The 23,796-nt window shown below is 38.9% G+C and overlaps 1 protein-coding gene across 6 annotated transcripts in view; it reads right to left on the bottom strand.

The window, feature by feature from the left end:
* The window catches only part of map4k2 (mitogen-activated protein kinase kinase kinase kinase 2), a 57,634-nt gene that overhangs the window by 12,402 nt on the left and 21,436 nt on the right, over positions 1-23,796 (bottom strand). Inside the window, exons 6-22 of one of the 6 annotated variants that reach the window (XM_035993734.1) lie at positions 22,784-22,831; positions 22,626-22,668; positions 22,407-22,479; positions 20,785-20,916; positions 20,514-20,576; positions 20,304-20,385; positions 18,986-19,102; positions 18,770-18,848; positions 12,095-12,153; positions 11,949-12,001; positions 8,334-8,372; positions 7,851-7,884; positions 6,297-6,453; positions 2,352-2,527; positions 2,139-2,180; positions 1,215-1,299; positions 950-1,029 (exon numbers count right to left, since the gene is read on the bottom strand). In XM_035993734.1, the coding sequence (XP_035849627.1) occupies positions 950-1,029; positions 1,215-1,299; positions 2,139-2,180; positions 2,352-2,527; positions 6,297-6,453; positions 7,851-7,884; positions 8,334-8,372; positions 11,949-12,001; positions 12,095-12,153; positions 18,770-18,848; positions 18,986-19,102; positions 20,304-20,385; positions 20,514-20,576; positions 20,785-20,916; positions 22,407-22,479; positions 22,626-22,668; positions 22,784-22,831 (1,362 nt within the window). The remainder of the gene's footprint in view (positions 1-949; positions 1,030-1,214; positions 1,300-2,138; positions 2,181-2,351; positions 2,528-6,296; positions 6,454-7,850; positions 7,885-8,333; positions 8,373-11,948; positions 12,002-12,094; positions 12,154-18,769; positions 18,849-18,985; positions 19,103-20,303; positions 20,386-20,513; positions 20,577-20,784; positions 20,917-22,406; positions 22,480-22,625; positions 22,669-22,783; positions 22,832-23,796) is intronic. The other 5 variants (XM_035993736.1, XM_031290156.2, XM_035993735.1 and 2 more) reach the window with 5 other exon arrangements.

Below are 23,796 nucleotides of genomic sequence, written 5' to 3'. Positions count from 1 at the left end.
CTTAATTATCTTTATAATTTCTAGATTTTAGAGTCCAATTTCTTCAATGTCTTTATTTTCTATGTCCACAAGGGAGCAAGGCATATAATATGTAGAGAAGGAAACTCGTCCTCTATAAAAAAATAAAAAAAACGCGATGGCAGATAATAGCGGAATAGCAAACAGTTGTACACTTTGCATTAAAAGCGAGCAGTGGAAGTTAATATGACTTAGGAAATGTATATTTTAGCCCACGAGGGAGGAACAGAGTGAAAGAGATATTTACGCATCATACTAAAATAAAGTTTCAAATGTGTTTTAAATGAAGTCTGTTACTAAGGGCAATACACACAACGCTGTACATTTCTAGAGTTGACCAATGCACCTTGAATTAATTTAGTTGATTCATTTTTTTTAATTCTTTAACAATAAGGATCATTGTATTGTCCAGTAAACTGGGACTATAATTTGGGAGGATTGTACAATTTAAAGAACATATCCTAATTGTACAATCCTCCCAAATTATAGTCTTAGTTCACTGGACCAGTAACTATCTAGTGATGTAGGCTACTGTACATTCATGTAACGATTTGGTTTGGTGACTTGTTCGGTGGGCATGTTCTAGCATCTACCACTCATCTGCTGCATTTACACATTCTATCCTTAAAAAAACTAAAATTGTTGACTGGGGAAAACATCCCAACACCCAACACCCACTTATGGCATGCTTGAATTACTTTTTTCAGAATGTGAGCATAGCTCTCGTGTTAGTTATACAAGGACCAGATGGCTTGTAGCAAAGACCCAACATTTCCACAGTACTCCCAACAGGGCTCCCTGAGGGACACAATATAAGCCTTCTCCAAGTCTGCAAAGCACATATAGGATAAGAAGATTCTCATAACTCATCCAGCAGTGTATTGTGTTTCAACAAAATAATGGGAAATATATGGATCATTCCTTTTTTTACCTTCTCTAGTGTATCTTCATGAAGTTCATTAAGGTTCAGTGTGTAAATGCCCTCCTCTGCCCCAAGAATAAGGTACTGATCTAAGAAGGAAACATGTTTGTTAAAGGGGAAAATAGGTTTCCTTGCACCATGACACAAAGACACCATAATATGAATGTGAGGCATTCATCTTGTTAAGTTTACAGTTGATGACATATCTAGCAAAGCTGACTTTATTCTGTTTTGAAGCACATCTTCAGGACATTAAGAGACTTTGTTGTCTTACCTCTTGTCTTGGGTAAAACCCATGTGACAGCACAGTGGATTTTAAGAGGACAACCGTTGAAGACTTTGGAGAAGCAGGCTCCCATCTACAGAAGCAGTACAGTAACTGAATCACCAATGGTCTGACATGGTTACAGTGACCCTTCATTCAATTTTGAAATGATATCCACACTAACAAAAACAGCATGTATGATTATTACAATAATGACTCATGAATTATGTAATGTATTTTAAAGTTGCACTAAGCTACATTGCACATTGGTGACTGCAAATACCAGCTGGGTGCTGAGGTTTCCAAAGATACCAAATATATCAGGCTGAATTTTGAGGAAATAAACTGAAGCACAATACATTAAAAAAATAGTTGATGGAATAGTGCAGCGACAAAAACATCAGCTGGATTTTTACATAAAAACTGTTCCAAGTGCAGCTTGTGTCATGCCATGCGAGGAAGCCAGTGGTGTAGTCTACGTGATACGCAGGTATACGCAGTATACCCACTAAGAAAGCTCCAGGATTTACATATACCCACTTAAAAATGCCCAATGACATGCAATAACATACTTTCCATTATATGTTTGATATATTTTGAATTGTCATCTGTGTTTTTCTTCTTTACATAGGCTAAATAAAGGTATTTCCCCCGTAAATTGGTGCATAAAAGTGAATCCGAATACAGGAAATTAAGTCGTTGATGCTCAAAACTTCCCTGGGGGAGGACACCCTGACCCCCCACTATGATATGCCCCCCAACCCTTCCCCCAAATGCAGATTCTGGCCAAAATACAGTCCAATATACAGTACAGTATACCCCCTACAATACATTAGACCACACCACTGGAGGAAGCTTATCTTGTTAGTCATCAGGGCATTGCCGTTGGTCAGCTTTTAATGTTGGTCACATGCTGTTAGATTTCACACTTACATGGACTTGAGGGGTAGGAGGAAGTCCATGACAATCAGCCCTCTAAAGATGTCAAAAGGTTACACATAACAAAACATAGGGGATGATAAAAACTGTACATCAGATGCATTACAAATCAACATCTTGTATGGTTTACATGAGGAAGTTATTAGGTTAGCAAATCACACAAGATTATTGACGTTTCCTACGGATACGTTTTTGGCTTCAACTCACAGCGTCCTCAGTCTTTTTCCTCAGTGTGCTCCATTCAGGTGATAGCAGTGTCTCTCTTTTCGAAGAGGAAACAGTGGTGACCTTCTTCTTCTCTGCTGTTGCAGCGTCCTCCACAGGCAGACATGGATCACTGCAGCGCTGTCTGATGTCCTGTGTGGCTGAGCACCTGGCCAACACTTGTCAAACACAGGAGAGAGGAATATGGGGAAGGGATTTTTGTCAGTCCAAGTTTTGACTTGGCCCTGAGTTGGTTTGGACTCACAGTTCAGAGCTCAGACTGTGTCTGGGTCTTGGGTGCTCCATAGGGGTGCATGATATATCGACTCAATATCGTTATCGCGATATCACGTTGCGCAACATTATATCGAAAGTGTCGCAATAAGTATGCAATATTTTGTATATATTGTGGAGTGCTGCGTCCCGTCCGTTGACTGTGTGGCTTAGTTGTGTTCGATTTAGAGCCTGCTATAATGATCATGTTTCACTGGCCAATTACCGTGTCACTTGCACATGTTAGTACACGTCAGCGCACGGGTCCACTATGTGATAAACCCTATGGAGCGTACCACATGTGTACATATTTTGACAGAGTGACAGTGTGAGTGAAGAAATAGATAGAGACAACAAAATGGGACGAATCAGAGAAGCGAAAGAAAAGTTGTGTCCTGTTCTCTTTATTTATTGTTTTTATACTGTCCAACCAGTAAAACATGTCCAGGGGCCTGTTTCACAAAACCAAGATAAAGGATTAAGCCGGGATTTATCAGTTATCCTGGATGATTTAAGCCTTGACTCGGTTTCACGAAAGTGGAGGCACATAAATCACTATGGAGATTTATTCTGTGCAGCTAGCCTGCTCCTGACCAGGCTAACAGCCAGGATTTATTAATCCTGGAGCCTTTTCTGATCACCCAGCAGTGGTTTTACCCTATTGTTATCAGCCTGGATTAAAATACAACAAGTGCATATTGCTGTTCATTTAAGTACTGTTATTATTTAAAGTTGGGACCATCATTTTTTTAATAATTATTCATGTGACAGTCATTGTTACTGTTATATTGCTGTATGAAGACTGCTGTTCATATTGTTGTTAGAAGTTTGATGAATATATTATGGCAGTTGTTGAGATAAGTAGAAAAGGCTGATAAAGTTTCAAATGTGTTTTAAATGAAGTCTGTTACTAAGGGCAATACACACAACGCTGTACATTTCTAGAGTTGACCAATGCACCTTGAATTAATTTAGTTGATTCATTTTTTTTAATTCTTTAACATTAAGGATCATTGTGTTGTCCAGTAAACTGGGACTATAATTTGGGAGGATTGTACAATTTAAAGAACATATCCTAATTGTACAATCCTCCCAAATTATAGTCTTAGTTCACTGGACCAGTAACTATCTAGTGATGTAGGCTACTGTACATTCATGTAACAACAGGGGAGAGGACACCCCAATGGTTTTTGACCTTATGTTTTGCTGGGGGGGAAATAACTGATGAATATACTGTGTTCCATTCATGTTTACAGTGTGCATGGAATTTATCACTTAATTATCTTTATAATTTCTAGATTTTAGAGTCCAATTTCTTCAATGTCTTTATTTTCTATGTCCACAAGGGAGCAAGGCATATAATATGTAGAGAAGGAAACTCGTCCTCTATAAAAAAAACGCGATGGCAGATAATAGCGGAATAGCAAACAGTTGTACACTTTGCATTAAAAGCGAGCAGTGGAAGTTAATATGACTTAGGAAATGTATATTTTAGCCCACGAGGGAGGAACAGAGTGAAAGAGATATTTACGCATCATACTCTAGCGTTGTAGAAAATTGATCTTCGTGGTAAATTTTCTGAGTAACATTATCTTTTGCTCACTTTTAAGGCAAAGAGTACAACTGTTAATTTGTCCAAATGATTAGTAGCCTAATCCTTGAATGGTATGATTATGACGGTTTCAGTTCAGAGCAGCGGTCAGTTAATGTATATATTTAGGCTGCTAACACATTCAGTCGGTCCATGATCGTCTGCCTCGCTTTCTCTCACTGTTTCATTACAGCGGCCGTGTTTCTTTTCTTTTTATACAAAAAATGTGTTTCACTTCATCATACTTCTACAAGAAGCTGCTGCTCACTCTGTATAATGTACAATGCGTATTCTCCATTTTGGCATCAGTAAATCTGTGATCGACCTCGCGGTCTTTTGAGGAAAGCCGTGGACTCGCATCTATCTGAATTACTTCATCCTGGCTCGACCTAGTCGCTCCTCCTCAGCCTGACTTGGCCTTCGTGAAACGCACCAAGCCAGGATGCACAGATTAGACTAGGTAAACCTCGCTTTATCAGTTATCCTGGATTTATAAATTCTGCTTTTGTGAAACAGGCCCCTGTTCTGTAGACATGGTCATTATTTATTTATTCATGTTGTATCAGTCCAATACGACCGTCAGTTGAAATAAACCTTGTGTTGTAAGAAAACTTGTTTTATTTGTTATGAATCTATTTTGATATTTTCCCATAACTTTTGTAATTTTACATATGTTTAAAATATCGAAATTAACATTGATATCGCAACATTCATAATCGATATCGCAATATCACATTTTGTCAATATCGTGCAACCCTAGTGCTCCAGTCTACATACACCCTCAGATAAAGTCAGACGACCATGGTCGTCCAGCTAACCACAACGCTGTTTATCTTAGTTACTGATAAGCCCACATGTTGGAGATACAACATGATGGCGATGCTGGTGTGATGTGCTTCATGTTCATCCCACACATCAATTAAGTTGTTCAGTCCTGTTTTCTCCATATCAGAACCATCTCCAAAATCAAAAACATATTGTCAAGCACATAAGAAGCTGGGTCCAGACTAGTTTAATGATAGCCAGGCAGATTATTTTAAGAGGATGGAAGAATGAAGGGGTGCCGTCAATCCAGGAGTCGGCTTGTGAGATGGCAAGGGAGGCGGCATTTGAAAAAATGTCAAATAGTTTGCCAGATTGGAGAGAGGTGTATGATGGGCTTATGGTGTTGTCATTTATACATATGTTTATTTGGTTTATGGTTTATTGACTATTTTTTTTTTTCTGGGTGGGTGGTAAAGATGACGAAGTGTTCATGTTGTGAGTTGTATTTTTTTGTATTTTGTTAAAAAATAAAAAATTGTTAATAATAAAAAAAAAAAACATTTTCACAGCCAGATCTTAAAAAAGTAATTCATGCCCTCATATTTTCCCATCTAGACTACTGCAACTCTCTTCTAACAGGCATAGATGATAGAGGAGTAAACCGCCCCACCTGTATTATAACTGGCACCGGTAGATGTCCACCCACAAAGAGCCTGGGTCTCTCCGAGGTTTCTTCCTAAAAGGGAGTTTTTCCTCACCACTGTCGCACTAAATGCTTGCTCTTGGGGGAATTACTGGAATTGTTGGGTCTTTGTAAATTATAGAGTGTGGTCTAGACCTACTCTATCTGTAAAGTGTCTTGAGATTCTTGTTATGATTTGATACTATAAATAAAATGTAATTGAATTAATTATTATTGTATTTACTCATTTGTCATTTTTCTGTCCCATCTTCTATTTTCACTATTACAGTGATGTGTATAGATAACTACTGTATGTGTATTGTTGGATCAACAATTTGTATTCAATGTTTAAGTGGAATACAAAAAATACACAATTTACAACATGAACACACCCCCCCCCCCCCTATCATTCAAGACAACACTACAAAATAACAACAAAGACATAGTTTACATGGACAGTAAACTGTAAACCAAATAAACACATGCACAGTATATGTGACAACAATAAGCACATAGTATACGCTTCACCCCTACGTGTATTGATATTTATGTGCTTTTGTTTCTCCTGTCAAAGCACTTTGTAAACTATTATTTTTAATAGGTGCTATAAAAATAAAGTTATCCTTGTTGTTATTACCTGTAGTGGAGGTTGAGTCCGCAGTGAGGACAGGGTCTGGGCCCAGTGTGCAGCTGGGTCTCACCATCAGCTCACTGTCCTCCGTGCTGGGAGTTAAAGAGCTGAAGGCTGGCAGGGAGGCTGTAGCCGGACTGAACAAACCACTCTTCCTACCTCCCTGAAAAACACCAGAAAACACATGAGTCGCTGTGACGGACTAACAGGCTCATATTTCATCATGTAGTCTCACCCTGTGAGCCAGTTGCATACTGTTTACTTATACTATAAAGCAGTGTTTCTCAAATGGGGGTACGTGTACCTCTAGGGGTGCTTTGGAGGACTGCAGGGGGTACGTGAGATATTTAACAAAATGTTTAATAGTTACATGGCTGTTGTCCAGAACATTGTTCCTCTTTATGTAGACTTTTTTTTTTCCTACCATAGCCTTCTTTGGACCTAATCTTGCCTTCTTATGTTAGACCAACACAACAATCTAATGCTGCACCAAACTGTTATCTGGTGTTGTGGGGGAAGATTCTACTTGTGTAAGATGTAAATATGTCGGAGCTGATCAAAATACTGCAGAGCAGTGTTATTTAAGTTTGAAATGCAGCTTCATGTTCAGTGCTAAACTCATTTAAAGCTATAGTACGTAGTTTCTGTCTCCCGCATGAGGAATTAAGTAATGACAACAAAACTGTCGGCGCATCCACATGATACAAGCCTTCCGTGATCGCACACCAACCCCCACCCCTCCTCCTCGCAGTTGCTAGTAGCCAAGGAGGACACGGAGGATTAAAAAAACATGATGGACTCTTCAGAAGAGGTCATTATTTTCACTCAAGTTTCTGCGCGTGAAAGTCTCCGTACGACAAAATCTTCTGAACATAGTCATACTGAGAAATACAGAGAGAGTTGTGTGGAGCTGATAGTCTTAATTAGCTTTGTAGCAACTCATTTGGCAATGGCTTGAATTTAACAGACGTTCAATAATATAAAATAGTTACGCACTAAAGCTTAAACACTTGTTATTGGCGCCCTGATAGCCTGACGGTTAGGGCACACACCACATGTCTGAGGTCTGATTCCTACCAGGGACCTTTGTTGCATGTCTACATACATACATACACATCATGTATCCTCTTGCAGACCCAGGTGTTTTGTTTCGAGTCTGTGACTGAAATCTATATGATATTTTCAATCTGTGACATAACAGTTCACTACTGAGCGTTTGAAGCAGGGAAGAAAGATGTTAAAGTTAAAGGAACGGCAGGGAATCCTGATCATCTGTTGATGTTATTTTAAGGAGTTGATGGAAACGACACAAACAGTTAAAACCTACAATTACTTAAATTTCACAACTTTGAGTAGCCTAGCCCTTTAATGTAAGCCTTCTACTGTCGAATGTATAGGTACAAATAAAATGTGATCTATTCTATGAAGTCTTCCTCCAAGTATAATTCATGTTTTTCAGGTGTATATATATATAGATATACTCAAACCTAGGATAGAACCAGTACAATAGTATGCAATTGGACCACAGCTTCAGTTTACGGTTGTATAGTTACCACTCACATCAGTAGATGACGCCCTCCTGATGGTTAAACTCCTGAAAGACAAATGAGCAACAATGTCCTGATCAGGCTCCAAAAATCTCAGAATCAGGTGATCTAATGAGATCCAAATCAAGCACCATGGCAACAAGTTGGACAACACAGGCAGATGCTGGAGATGCTGAGGGCAGGGTAACAGCAGCACACAAACACAAATATTGAGAAAACACCACAAAAAAAAGCAGACAAAAAGCCCCGAAAAGCCAGAACCAGTGGGTTTGTGCTGAATCACGTCCAGTTCATGAAGAAATACAGCGGGACTTTGGGGATGGGATGAGCGGAGAGTGAACACAAACCCACTGATTATGTCAAAGATGTTTGGCGTTAGCTGATATTCAAACCATAAACAAAAAAAATCAACACAAGAAGTTTATTTCAGGTCAATTCATGTGGGATGGGGGGACACTGCTGTTAGGAGAGGCTGGAGTTGATGGACGTGGCCTACCTCAGCTGCAGAGCTTGCTCCACACATTCCAACAGGCTCCTGCAACAGGAAGACCTGGTGTTTATCTGCCCACGGGCCTGAATGGCCCATAACAATGGGAGGGAAGGAACTAGAGGTCCACTGAAGCCCCATAAACAGTGCTGATATTTGGACTGAGGCTCAGACATTCTGCGCCAAATTAAAGGATAATTCAACCCAGATCTTACTCTCTCAGTTTTGGCCATCATTACTATAGAGTGATAACAGTGTACTCACCAAGGTTATGCTAACTAGGGCTGTGGCCAGGGTTTTAAAAATATATGGTTGTGAGTCCTACATGCTGCCTTTTTGGATAAGAAGTGATTTTCTGGTTAAAAAACGGAGTTAAGTTTTTAGAGCCAGCCTCTAAAAACAAGTTAATAATGAAGTGTATTACACACATTTCAATTTATTCTATTAATTAAAGTGACTATATGTAACGTTTACACGGTTCCGAAACTGTGTAATTTTCCATTTGATGATCATTAATGACCTGTAACAGCAAACGAGACTAACGCTAGTTTTATATAGTTTTTATTAATGCCTCTGATTTTTCCTGCAAAGTCACAGAATGATTTGCGGCAGGTGGACAGCGCTACAGTAACACATTCTGACGGGTCACAGATTTCGATGTATCACCTGAAAAGCCTGTGTTATATCCAGCCAGCGGAGCCAGGTAAACGGTGGCAGGAGATTTCTTTATATAGGCCTAATTGTATTTTAATGTTATTGTAGAAGTTATCTGTTGTAGTTATGGCTGATACTGGGGCAGGACCATCACTGGAAAGAAGGAAATTAAACGAAGAACAACTAAAAGCTACAAGGGAAAGTGAAAGACGACGGGCGATAACACACTCGATCGGGCTTTCAACAGATGGAGACAATTACGGGATTGTAAATTATTAAAAATCGACCCCGAATTGGCCCTCAGGTATGTAATATGTCTATTTCATTCACAAAATAACTTTACAATGCTCGATGTGGTTGTACATCAGTAGCCAACATTAAATTATTATCATTTGTATGAAATAATTGTATACATTGTTTTCCAAATACGCCTGCATACTGCTGTCTTGATATTTAAATTTAAATTTGTTATTTACATTTGATTGTATTTTTTAATTGAATTTTCATTTTGTACTAGGTGTCACTTGTAAATGAGATCTTGATCTCAATGTGATTTCCTGATTAAATAAAGTATATATAAATGACGTTAGCGCAGACGTTTTATTCCTTTTAGTCAGTGTTTGTGTTGGCTTACTATTTTCTTTTCCTTTGTGTATTTGTGTAAATCATCCGTGGGTTTTAAATAATGCGCTATATTAATCTGTTATTATTTTGTTGGTTGCTACAACAATCTCTTAATGCTTTGACTCGTGACACAGTGACAGTGATACCTGGTTTATCTCACGATACATCCAAAGTAGGCTAAGTTACCGTATGTAACACTTGAAATGCAACGATGCATCTGTAACGTTTTCTCTTATTGTAAATGAATGATTTTCTGTCTGAACAAAACATTCATCGTGACGATATGACCTCCTGGTAACACTAACTCAGAAATCTACAGTGTGTAATACAGCACCGTAAAGAAAAGAGCTTTAGGACAGCAGGTGTGGTAAAAACATTCCCGCTTTAGTCCAAAGGGGCCGCTAGAACCAACACAAACTGAAAGTTACATATAGCCACTTTAAATATGGAAGCTGTGACCATTTTCTTTTACCCAAACCAAGTTGGTGGGAGGCATGTCCTGTGCAGCTTTTCGTAGTTTATTGTTATTGTGCCAGTAAATATACTAAAGATCAGCCCCACAGCAATTTGAAGTCATATCTGTGTGTTGGTTTTCCTTTTAATTACAAACAATATATTCAATTAAATTTCAATTAAATTGTATTTATAGTGTCAAATCACAACAAGAGTTATCTCAGGACACTTTACAGATAGAGTAGGTCTAGACCACACTCTATAATTTACAAAGACCCAACAATTTCCCACGCACAATGGACATATCATTCATTAAATAATTATTTCTATTTTTAATTTAGCTGCTCACTGGGGTATACGTACCGCTGGTTCAGTGGGCATCAGTGGTTTGGATAATCTGGATAAATGATTGGTCTGTTAACCTGCCTGATGGTCTAACTGCTTGTGTTTCACACTCCGTCAAACTTTGTTACCACAATGTCACAGCGTTCCCAGATCTCAGTAAATACTTTGGTGAGTACAATGTTGATATAAGTGATATAAATGATGATGAAAACTACAAAAATAAGACCCAAGTTGTAGTAAACTACGGTTTTCCTTTTAATGCTAAAACTATGACTACCAGTGATAATATTGCTAATGAACTCATACTGCTACTACTACTTTTTTATTTACCCCTATAGTAGGAAATTAGGAATACTAGTATTATTACTACTGCTTTCATTAACATTTTACATAACAATCAACCTATTCAATCAGTCTAACTGAAAAGGGTCCATACAGGTCAGAGAACACTTTAATATCCACATTCTGTCATTAAAGACACACTCTCTTATTATGTTATAGTGCCCAATAGTGCCACTAAATCAAAAAAGAAATCTGGCAATTGTTAATGTACCACATTTGGAATTGCAGGTCACATGACACCCACTTTCCCAAGAAGTGATGTAAAACGATGAATACAGTTTTTTCGAACACTTTAGAAAATAATTTTATGTATAAATTAATTTCATGATTTGATAAAGATTTTAAGTCTGATAAAACTTTGAATTTGGAAGAACTTATTTGGCATATGCAATGGTGAGCTATTTCAATTGAAATAAATAGGACTCCATACTGGAACACAGTATCCAGTTCTCTCACTGATTTTGCATTTCACTTCTATAACACTAGACAAGATAGACAAGTTTTCCAAAAAAGTATTAACATTGATGCAGCAGAACCAGAAATATCATCCTTTTTAATCTTGTGCATTCTTCTTCCTTGTCAAAACCTGGCTCCTACATTACCCACAATGCAACTTAACCGCAAACAGTTCAGTCGGAGATTTGAGTGTGTTATGCTAGTATTGGCTAACGTAGCCTGGAACCTCTAGCCTGCAGCAGCGATGAGGAGCAACAGAGGACTGGTAAGATTACTTCTTTCTAACTCCACGCCTCCAGATTGATTTTTTTTTTAACTTGTAGTCTTCAGACCCAAACTACACCAACTCAAGTGACACTTTTTTCTGACATTTATCAGACTTTACACAGCTCCATCTGGAGACACTTAAGGCTTTGATCAACTGTTTTCACATATGCAATAGTACTCCCCAACACCTGAAATCAGCAGAGTTTCTCTTCAACAGTTCCATGCTCAACCGGGTTTTAATCTAGAAATCAACACGTCTCTCTCTTTGGATTCAGGGGCACTATTGGACACATAATAAAAACATAATTACAGTGTAACGTTGACAAAAGAGGGAAATTTGGGATGTTTTTCCAATGTTGTCCTCAGATTACCTACTGATTGCTTCAAGGGAGGCATCCTGTTCAGCTGTGACATCTCAACAGCCAAAAACCATAATATGCCTAAGACAAAGACAGAACGAAGGTAGAAGAAGAAAAGTCTTACGGCGAGTTGTCTTCATCTCCAGACAGACTCCAGTTGTCATCATAAGAGCCCTGCTGAAGGGGGAAAACGGAGCCCTTGATCATATTCACGTATGGCATCAGTACACAGCACTGTCACAAAAAGACCTTGCAGAAAAAGAGCATTACCACATCAGGATACGGCTCAGTGACTTTCCTCAGTGGAGGCCCAAACTTCATTTGGTCGACTGCAAAGAAAACACGATAAGAATGAAACGAGTGCTGTGCAGTGTTCACACAGAACTGTGGGTTTTATGAGACAATAAAGAGCAGGCCAATGTGCTCTCACCCAACCCAGGCCTGTTCATGCACATCAATGAGCACTCACTCTCAAGTGCATTGATTAGTTGGAGCTAGACACAGTATGCTCTCTGCAACCACACATCACCTATCAGGTCAATACTGGCTTCTACAATCCAGAGCCAATACAACAGCTGAGTACAGCATGACAATGGTGCAATGACAAAACACAATGACATTTTTTAATAGTGTGAATTGAAAAAAAAATTGAATTTAAAATGACTAAATTCAATTCAGTGCACTGAGGGGGTTTTCTGTGACTACTTGGTCTGGTTTGAACAGTAGCATGTGGTGGCTAGCTAATGTTGTTATCCTGTACACAAGTTACACTGACTTTCTTTAATGTCTACGGTACACTTCACAGAAAACTCCAACATACAGTATAGTATACACTAGGGCTTGAAATCTCGATTTGAAAGAATGTGATTAGCTAATTGTGAAGACCGCGATTAATCGAATGTGCAGATGAATGTTTGGTATAGCATTTGGTTTAACCCTTTTTATTACTCTTTTTATTATTATATTTACAGTTTTTTGATAAGATAAATGCTGGAATATTGTTACATATCACAGATTGTATCCAGAAATGTCCTATTTTCAGTGGATTTTTCACTATTTTTTTATTATTATTGTTTTTTTATTATTATTATTATTATTATAACTTTAGCTTTGTGATAAATGTTTTGTGTATGACTGTTCAATGTTCCATGCTTATTAAAAGAAAAACACTTATTGCTTTCAATTCATATCTATGTTCTCATCCTTTCATAAGAATATAGAGCGGTTTTGATGGTGTCTCACGTTATAATGCTCCATGACATGTCTTATCTGTTACATGGTGAATATTGAACTTTAACTAAACTTAAAAAAAAAAAAAAATAATAATAATAATTATTATATTTATATTATAGATAGATATATCGCAATCTGGCAGAAAAATCACAATTAGATTTCCCCCCCAAATCGTTCAGCCCTAATATACTGTACACATGACAGAAATCTTCAAGAAAAACTAAAAGCTAGATAAATAGCCCATATTGCCTTCCTTCCCAAGCTTTTGATGTGCTAGCTAACTTAAAGATCATTTTTGTCCCCACCGGGGATGAAAATAATTCAGCAAGGGCAGGGATATGTAGACCAGAAAGGGCGAAATCCCACGTATCCACCCCAGCAAATCGCACCCTGAATACATACATCTACATATAATAATTAGAGTTATTTCATCCGATCCATTTTCACTTTACTTCTGCAGACCAGCTTTTGGAAGTATCACACTTTGGTTTCTCTGATGTGATGAAGAGGAAGAAGCAGATTGATGTGTAATCACAGAGAACCAGAGCCGTCAGCTGACAGTTTGAAGCAGAGGACAGGGAAACTAGTGAAATGCTGCTGTTCAGCTCCTTGGTACACGGCTGAACATCGCTCCATGAAAGCCTCTGGTCGCCGACTGGAGAGACTTTATAAAAGAACTGACCTCACTCTCCACCGGGAGGCCTACAAAGAACATGTGAGCTCCTACAAAGAAGCTCTTTCCAAAGCCAAGACAAATTATTACACCACCCTCATGGGCAACCAGCAAAACCACCCCACAATGCTGTTTTCTACTATTAACCGCCTGCTACGCCCCACTGACACCCGTCAACCTCCGGTTGAACCTCCATCCCTCTCTTTCCATTCTCACATCAAATCCATCACCAAATCAACCTTTTTTCATCTCAAAAACATCTCCAGACTCTGACCATCACTCTCTGACTCCGTGGCAGCAACCCTCATTCATGCTTTCATAACCTCCTGTTTGTCTGGGGTCCCCATCAAAACTCTAGACAGGCTCCAGTATGTGAGATCTTGGCTCCAGAGTCCTGGCGGCAGAGACCTGGCAGCACATCACCAAGACCTGGCAGCACATCACCCCAACCTTCATCCACCTTCACTGGCTCCCAATTAAGTCCTGCATCACATATAAAATCCTCCTTCTCTCCGACCTCCTCCATCCATCCACCCCACTCCAAAACCTGCGGTCCTCAGACGCTGGCCTGCTCTCCATTCCCCACACCAGACTCTGTACCTTCGGAGACAGAACCTTTAGTGTTGCAGCCCCATCCCTCTGGAACACCCTCCCTGCAGATATCCAAAATGCTACATCCCTGGACATTTTAAAAAAACTCCTGAAACACCACCTGTTCACTACAGCCTAGAACCTCTAATTCTGTAAAGTGTCCTTGGGTTTTCTATATATATTTATATATAGCTATATAAATAAAAGTTATTATTATTATTAAACCAGAAAGTGGAAGTTGCTGTCTCGTCTCGGCTCAGGAAGCTCTCACTGTGTTGCTGAATGGCTGCATCATTAAATAAAAAATTCTATCATCATTATAAAGTTTAGAACTTGATTTGAGAAGTCTTAGTCTATGTTATTTACGGTTTAGAAAACTGATTGCAACATGAAATTACCAAACAAAAACTATAACTATAATTTCTTTTGCATGTTTTTGCTACAAATGACATACTTTGAATTATCTTCCACCTTCCCAGCAGTCAGTGCTTTCACTTACAGTATGAAAATCAACTTGCAGAGACTTGAAACATGCTTGCAATAGAAATTCCATCTCAGTGAACATGATGTGTCCTTTTTTGGTAAGAGATCCATTGTTGCTTCATGGTAAAGTAGATGCTGACAGCTGTTTGGAAAGCTCTGCACTCTTTTACAAAGTAACATATCTGAGCAGCCAGCAGCTTCCCCGACCTCTTCGCTGGTGCTTTATGTCATTTGCAGCATGACAATGCCTTGTTGTTGTTGCACTATTATTTCTGTGTTTCCTGTTGCCTTCTGCAAACTATTAGCCTCCTTCCTTCCCTGATATTTAATGTGGATACATTGTAAATTATATTCTTTCTTTTTCTTTGTCTCAGTAGGGCTGGGTGTCATTAGAAATTTTTAGCCTTGCTAGCGGCATAACGCTATGTCTATGTCTGTCAGTCGGTCCACCACTTGGTCTAAGATCTTTATATCTATTTGATGGATGTCTATGAAACGTGGTACAAATATTCATGGTCCCCAGAGGATGAAACTCAATGACTTTGGTGATCTTCTGACTTTTCATCTAGCGCCACCACCACCAGGTCAAAAGCTTTCATCTATCTTGAAAAAAAATCTTTACATCTGCCCGATGTATTGGCACTAGAGCTATGATCGGATGATTAAAAAAAATCAAGCCAGACCCTACATGAACCCACATAGATTATGTCAAAGCCTGAACCAAGCCCAAACCACCATCGCAGTTTTGGGCCTGAGCCTGGTTAAAACCCTGAATTTCCGTAGCTTTTTTATCCTTGGGTGTAAGTTGCATAGATATCCAGAAGATGGCAGTCACACACAGCGGTACACAGCCCATCCATTACTCATGACATTACACAGACTATAGGGTCTGCATTTAAAAATAAACAACAAGAAAACCCTGGGAATTTGTGCAAACCTGACCTGATTCAAAGCCGGGGAATTTGGGGAAATTACAGCCTGACCCAGGGCCCAATCAGGTTCGGGCAGAGAATCAGAGCTCTAATTGGCACAACATTCATGGTTCCCAGAGGATGTATCCTACTAACCCCAGCTTTTCTCTAGCGCCACCAGCAGGTTGACATTTGTAGTTTTGAGTCAAACAACCGTTGGATGGATTGGCAAGACATTTAGTACATTCATGTTCCCCTTAGGATGAACTGAGCTTTGGTGATGCATTCACTTTTCAACAAGTCATCATCTTGTCAAAATTTCACCATTCTTCACAGCTGCTGGCATGGCTGTAGACTCTTAAGGCCGTCCACACCAAGAATGATAACTATAATCATAACTATAACTATTAGGGTTGGAACGGTATGCTTTTGTGCAGATTCGATTTGTATTGCGATTTTAATTTATTGCGATTGTGGAAGTATTGTGATTCAATAGTGTTGAGTATTGCGATTTTCTTTTCCTTCTTTTACAAAAAAAGTTGAATAATATACTTCTAGAGACAATATATCATGAGACATTGTTTCAGTCAGTCTGACATTAATTTCATTTGTTAAGAAGACCATAACATGGATTTTCTGCATTTTCTGCTTTCGGTCTGTTCCTGGTAACACATATGATGTAGTCGCTGTCAGCGGTACCATATAAACACAAAATATTTAGGTCAATCATTGGAAACCTTAATAAATAAAAAATATCGATTCTAGGAAAAATAATCGATTTTAAAAATCGTCACAAAAAAATCACGATACATACGTGAATCGATTTTTTTCCCACCCCTAATAACTATAACAATGTGAGCATCCACACTGCTCAACAATAACTGTCAACAGTGGCGTCAAGCACACGCTGTACACTCCAGCTGATAATAATACATAATAAACTAATAAAGCAGACGTTGCAACCTAGGATTACAGGAATATCAGTAGAAATATCCTACATAATCGTGAATTCGGGTACATTTTATGAACCAAAAAAGTCTACCAGCGGTCCCTGGGGCGCCGACACCTCTGCCTTCTACAGGAAACAGCAGGCGCACAGAGCCAGGGATCAGAGCAGATCTGTGCAGGGCACCGAAACAAAAACACAGACAGTATGATAACATCCAAAGCACAAGATTCACTTTCAGTGGATTCTGTGACATGAGAAATATTTTCAAAGTATTAATGTTAAATAATACAAAAATGCACAGATCTAAAGGATCGTAGCCCCACCACGAGTGGAAAAGTCACGTCACGCCTCTAACCACCTGTGTGAAAGAAATTTCTCCGTGTCTCTCTCTGCCGTGTCCTGTTGTAAACTCAGATGGATTCTGATTGGCTGTCAAGTGTTTCTATCGTTCATCAAATCGCTCTGAAAGTGATCCCAACGATATCATTCTCCACTGTCGTTGTTGTTATAGTTGGTGGTGACTTGAGTTATAACGATTTTTAAAACTACATATTTCTAGTTATCGTTATAGTTATCGTTCTTATTGTGGACGGCCCTTTAGTCTTGTTTCAAACTAAAGAAGATACGGTATGTTGCCACATTACTGATACGTCACTTTTTCAATACTTTATTTCTCCAAAATGTCTAAATTAAAAAACTGAAAGAAAAGAACTTTGCCTAAATTAAATACAAACTGATTTAAGAAGATTACAAATCTGGCCACATCTTTGATGCCAACTCTCCGTAACTCACTGTCTCTGGTACTCGGTGCTGCTGACACATTTGGTCAGTACCAAAATAGTATTTAGACCCAATCTAGTAATATCAGCTTGTAGCAGTATGTGTAGCAGTGTGAGGCTTCAGTGCCCATATTGGTTAAACTGAGGTGCAAGTGTTGAATGTGTTTATGGCTTGTGTGTCTATGAATAGCACATTGTATATAAGAAAAGTTGAGGTAAGGTTGATTTATACTGGGCAGAGTGTAAGGGCAGACGATCACACCAAAAAACCCTTACACAACAAGAGGCCTAGTGGCTGTGCAGCAGTATGAAGTCACTCCAGCTACTGCATACAAGTACCACTGTCTGTCACACACCAATGGCATGTTCTCAGTGCCATCCTCTGACGCAGGCTTCATCCCACATGTATGGCTGGGTTACAGGACGAGGGCAACCATCGGCAGGCTGACTGAGAGGCTTTTGTCCTCATTCATATTATGGAGATTTCAGCACTGAATACTGGGGGTCATAGCAGACAATGAAGCCACTCTTCAGCAAGTACAACCAACATACAGTATATTTAGACATGCGTGCATACAGTTACAAGCATGGCTACCAAGTGTTGTCAGAAACATACTCTATTACTGTGCAATATTTAAGATATATGAATGATATAGGTCTATTTACATGCAAATTATATAGAGCTGCATAAAAACTGTCTGCCCATATTATAATTATACTGTATCTATTTGTCATATAGATGTCATGGTGCCTGTGGTGTATACTGTAACTGCATGAAGAGTAGTTTGAGGTGAGTTAAAGGAACAGTTTAACATTTTTGGAAATATGCATATATTTACTTTCTTTCCTGAAATTGTTTCCAATCTCATGTCTGCGTGTTAAGTACATAGCTGGAGTCAGGAGGACGTTATTAGTTTAGCTTAGCTTAGCTTAGCTTAGCATAGCATAGAGGCTGGAAGCAGGGGGTGTCTACAGCCATGCTAGCGGCTCTGTGAGGCTGTAGCTAATTAGGCACAGCGCTTCTTTGAGTTAAAAGCTAACATCAGTAGGCTAACATGCTCACAGTGACAATGCCAACGCGCTGGTGTTTAGCAGGTACAATGTTTACCATGTTCGCCGCCATCTTAGTTAAGCGTGTTAGCATACTAACAGTATCTAACATTAGCTAATTAGCTCAAAGTATAGTGTAGTAAAGGGTAGAGTTACCTGCTGGAACTATTTTGTGACACACACAGACTGTCCAGTCTGTGTGTGTCACAAAATAGTGTGTGTGTGTGTGTGTGTGTGTGTGTGTGTGTGTGTGTGTGTGTGTGTGTGTGCACTCACATTGTTCTTCAGACAAGGTCCTCTCTGCAGGCAGGTGTTTCCCTGCTGACTGAATCTTGTCAGGAGCCACTTCCCCAATCTGTCAACACATCATTCACATGACACACCGGCACAAACAGCATATCAGCAGGACCACAGGAAAATGACACCACTTTAAGGTCTGCATGGTTGATTAAATATCAACAGTCATCAGTTCTGTCTCCATGTAGTACTGACCTCCAGCTCGTTGTCGTCCATGCTGTGTGTGTGCGTGTTGTGGAGCTCAGGGTTGTTGGCCATGTCCAGAAGCTCAATGACCAGGTTCCGGGTCAGAAGCTGCGTCACAAACGGATGCTGGAGGAACAAGTTACAGATCATGTCATTGAACAATAATAGAAGACTATGTTGATCTCAGAAACTCATGCAAAATGGCGTCAAATCTACTCAAGTCCATATGGATGACGTTTAATTTCTGGGATTGTTCAGGTGCCGCAGAAATTCTGCCGGATGTCCCTCACCTTCCGCTTTCTTTGTGTTGGCATTCTAACCTCCAGTGGATTTCTGAGGACTATGGTTAACTGCTCCTCAGATCTCTGCAGGGTAAATCCAGACAGCTAGCTAGACTATCTGTCCAATCTGAGTTTTCTGTTGCACGAAAAAACTACTTTTAAACCAGCACGTTCCACCAAAACAAGTTCCTTCCCGAGGCTATTTTGCAGCGGCACCATTGCTCCATCCGGTGCTTAGCGTCTCCCAAGACAATTGTGATTGGTTTAAAGAAATGCCAATAAACCAGAGCACGTTTTTCTCCCATCCCCGAATGTTGTGTGGTAGCAGTGCTGTGGAGGAAGGTCTGGGAGGCTAAATCTACACTAACTGACCCCCTAATTAATTGTTAAAATTTCAGTCTTTTGGAGGACATTGCTAAGCCGGTTCCAGACTTCTGAATCACCGCTAACATCTCAGATTTGGGGCTGCAACTTTTCATTATTGATTAATCTGACGACAGTGATTACACAGAAAAAAGCAGCAAAGCCTGGAACAAGAACTGATTATAATTGTTGTTGATACATGTTCAGAGCCCTGAGCAGCTTCCATTGGCCCACAGCCAGAGATACTTCAGGGATATAGAGAAAAAAAGTACGCACATCCAAAAAAAAACAAAAAAACTGAGGTGCTGGATTGAGGCCTTGACTGCAAGCTATCCAAAATCATTAAGACTGCCTGATTTTCTGTGTTAAATTGACTTATTCTCTGTAATTTTAACTTCAAACTGTATTTGAAATTGTGTCAATCGGGTGACAGGAGAAACAGAACATTTTCTGCAAAAATGAAAAAGCAGTTCCCATTTGTTCAGAGTGCATTATGTGTTCATATCCACATAATGTATTCAGATTTGGTTACATTCCTATTCTCGTAAAAGAGAATCAAAGTTCTCTGGATACGTAAGGGTTTAAAATAGAAAAAATTGCATTTATAAATAGTGCATATATATGAAGACGGATGGCTAGTTAAAGGCCATTCATTAATTACGAGCTATAAAGAGCCAGCTTACCTGCAGCAGTGTCTCAGCTGAGGGTCTTTTACGAGGGTTTTTAATGAGAGACATCTTCACAAAGCTATGGAAACCTGCTGACCTGCAGGGAGCAACAAAGTGTGAATTAATTGCACATCAAAACGATATTGATAAGATTAAAGGAAGATAAACAATTGGTCCCGATACATGCTATGTGATTTTAAAAGGAACACAGATAGTTAAACTCACCATTTGGTTTTATCCTTTAGTCTTGGAGGCTGGAAGCTGCTCTTGGACATCAACATCAGCGCTCTGAAACATTGTTTTAAATGTCACTGGGCTGGAAAATGTCTTAATTGTTTACATGCAGTGACTGTCCAGGAATTATACAGAGAAAAATACAAATTATGCAGCCAAAATGTTACATAACACAAGTCTAATCTGTTTATCTCTTTGCTTTGGGATCATATAATCTGTCTGCTTCCATGTGTCTGAGTTCCTGTTGCCTGTGCTGACTCACCTCATTGGATGGAGGTCAAACATGGGCGGTTGGAGCTCAGCCAGCTCGATGGCGGTGATGCCAACGGCCCAGATATCACACAGATGGTTGTACCCACCCTTCTTCTCAACTGCAGCCACCTCTGGAGCCATCCTGAGAGGAGAGGAACATCAGATATAACACACACATGTACACAGTATGTAGCAGACACTAGCCTTTTATTGATGCTTTAGTATGTTTATTTACTAATATTCATTAGGATTAGTCTCAGTAATTTCCTAAAACAGCAGACTACTATTGTTTTAATCAAGTGCAGCAGCAGGACGGAGGCCTGTAACAATTATTACATAATTGTCAATTTTATTTTTTTAACATAATCGCGGGTTCTTTGTTTAACCGCAATGAATAGCTAACATTGGCTAAGGTCTTATGGCACGTGACTGGTAGTTGGGGATACAGTTAGAAAAAATGTTTTATGATAATAAAGAGGCATTGTTTACTTCATAGGATGTGTATTTGTGTTATTACATTATCTGGGTCACATAAATATATATATATATATATATATATATATATATATATAATATATATAATGTGATAAAAACAAAAATGTATCCTGGAATTCATTCAAAACTTGAATTTGTTTAAAAAAAGTAATAAATAAATAAATATTTTTAAATTTGACTGAAAGAGACAATTATATTGTTAACTGCAATTATTTTGGAGGCAATTAATTGTACAGCAACATTTGGAATTGTTACAGATGGTGTATGTGTGATTGCGTCGAAATAAACTACAGTGTGTGTGTTCATAGTACTGAAGGAACATGTCACCCAGTGCAATAGTGTGGCTCATTGATGTGTTTTAATATTTTTTAATAACAATGGAGCTCTATGGCACAGAGGAAGATATATCAGGCTTTGATACACACACTCGTTAGTAGATACATTTATTGTTGGTTTGGGTAGTTTCATTAGATTTATTAACAATAATAAAAATATTGAATATTACCACAATTTTCATTTAAGTGTTAACTGGTGTAACTTGCTTAACTGATTTCTTAATGATTTATTGATGGAATTACTCAAGGCTGCATCATAGGGCCACTCCGGTTTTCTAAATTGGATATATTTTGATATATTTAATATTTAATATTTTGTATTTAATATTATATCTAATATATATATATATATATATATATATATATAGACACACACACACACACACACACACACACACACACACACAGTAAACTGTATAAACCATTTACAAAACAGAGTCGTCCTAAAAAAGTGGATCCCTCTGCTTTCATCTATTGCGTACATTTTGAAAGTCTTATTTTTTATTGCCTAGGAATAAAAAGAGGAAAGTTCATTATTTAATCTGGGAGTACTCTTGCAATGAGTCGTTTTTGTCGAAACCCTGAATCAGTTTGGTCAATTTTCTAACCATAGAAAAGGGTCAAAGGACAAAGTATATTGGCAGAAAATATTGGCTAGTTGCAGCCCTCATCCAAAACATACTGACAGCAGTATTGTGTCACTCTTCAAAAAACTCTTATAGGTTGACCCCAACACTGCATGGTTGCTTTAAACAGACAGACGCTGAGTGAGGTGAGGTGGGTGCAGCTTCATTCATCTTACCAGTAGGGAGTTCCTATAAAAGACTTCCTTTTGGCCACAGAGGCACTGATCTCTGCTGCAACTCCAAAATCAGCTATAACAGAAGAGACAGACAGTCACACTGGTGTTAAGTGGCTATAATCCATTATAGAGGGCTATTTAAGCACACTTGATGAGTGTGAGTAGTTAAAGAGGTATTGCAGATGTGCACGAGTGTGTCCAATACAGATCCCCACTGACCCAGTTTCACATCTCCTCTCTCTGTCAAAAGGATGTTGGCTCCCTGCAGAGAGAACACCCACACACACACACACTTAAGCTTGCTTTCACATGATAGCCTACAGTATAATAATATATGATCACAATTAGACAGCAACAACTTGAAAAAACTGCAGTACCTTTATGTCTCTGTGCATTTTGCCAGTTTCGTGCAGGTGATACAAACCCTGGAAAAAGCAAATAATGATAATCAGCTGAGCTTTGTGCAGATATTTTCATGTAAACATATCCTATTATTATTTATTTTATGGCTGTCAATTATACAGGTCCCCAATTAACCCCTCTACCTCCCAACAACCTGAAACCAACCAGTACTGCTCTGCTGGACTACTACGTGGCCCCAGGTTTCCCTGTGTATCCGTTTCAGGTAATTTGATTAAACACAATGATTGTTAAGATTATGCACCATGGGAGCACAATATAAATAAAAATAAAGTCTAAGGTCTTAAAACTAGATCCTGGGCAGCACAGGCAGCAGCAAAACATATTTTAGCACCTAAAAAAGGCCCAACTAAAAAAGTCAATATTAGTTTGGTGTGCACAATATTTATAATATTTTCACCGCTTTACCTTGCTGTCAGACAGCCGTATCCGACAGGTACTTTAACTAAAGCTGTTATATCCATCAATGCTCTCTTCAAAGCCACCAGACTCCTTTGACAAAAACTGTAATATTACATCGCAGAACACAGGAGTTGCTGTTCTACCGCTGCATTGATCGGTGCAAACTAACTGATCGATGCAGCGGTAGACCAGCAACTCCTGTGTTCTGCGAGGTAAAATGATTGTTTCTGTCGAAGGAGTCTGGTGGCTTTGAAGAGAGCATTGGTGGATAAATGGCTTCAGTTCCCAGTCGCAAAAGGCTGTCTGACAGCAAGGTCAAGCAAAGAAAATATTCTAAGTATAGGTTACATTTAAACTGATATTGTTTTTTTTAGGTGGGCCTTTTTTTTTGTAGGTGACTAAATTTCATTTAGCGGCTGCCCCCGTCCACAGCAGTACATTGTTTACCTTCTGTGTTGGTACTCCTGCCTGCTTCTTCATACTGTCAGTAATCTTTTACATTGGTTTTACTGATCGCTATATTTGAGTTTTAATAAACCACGATTTCATATAAATCTGGTTTTAGCAT

This window comes from Sander lucioperca, chromosome 17 (assembly GCF_008315115.2).
Source record: "Sander lucioperca isolate FBNREF2018 chromosome 17, SLUC_FBN_1.2, whole genome shotgun sequence".
Taxonomy (NCBI): Eukaryota; Metazoa; Chordata; class Actinopteri; order Perciformes; family Percidae; genus Sander; species Sander lucioperca.
Note: the sequence above shows the minus strand (reverse complement) of the source record. Positions and strands in the feature narration are given on the sequence as shown.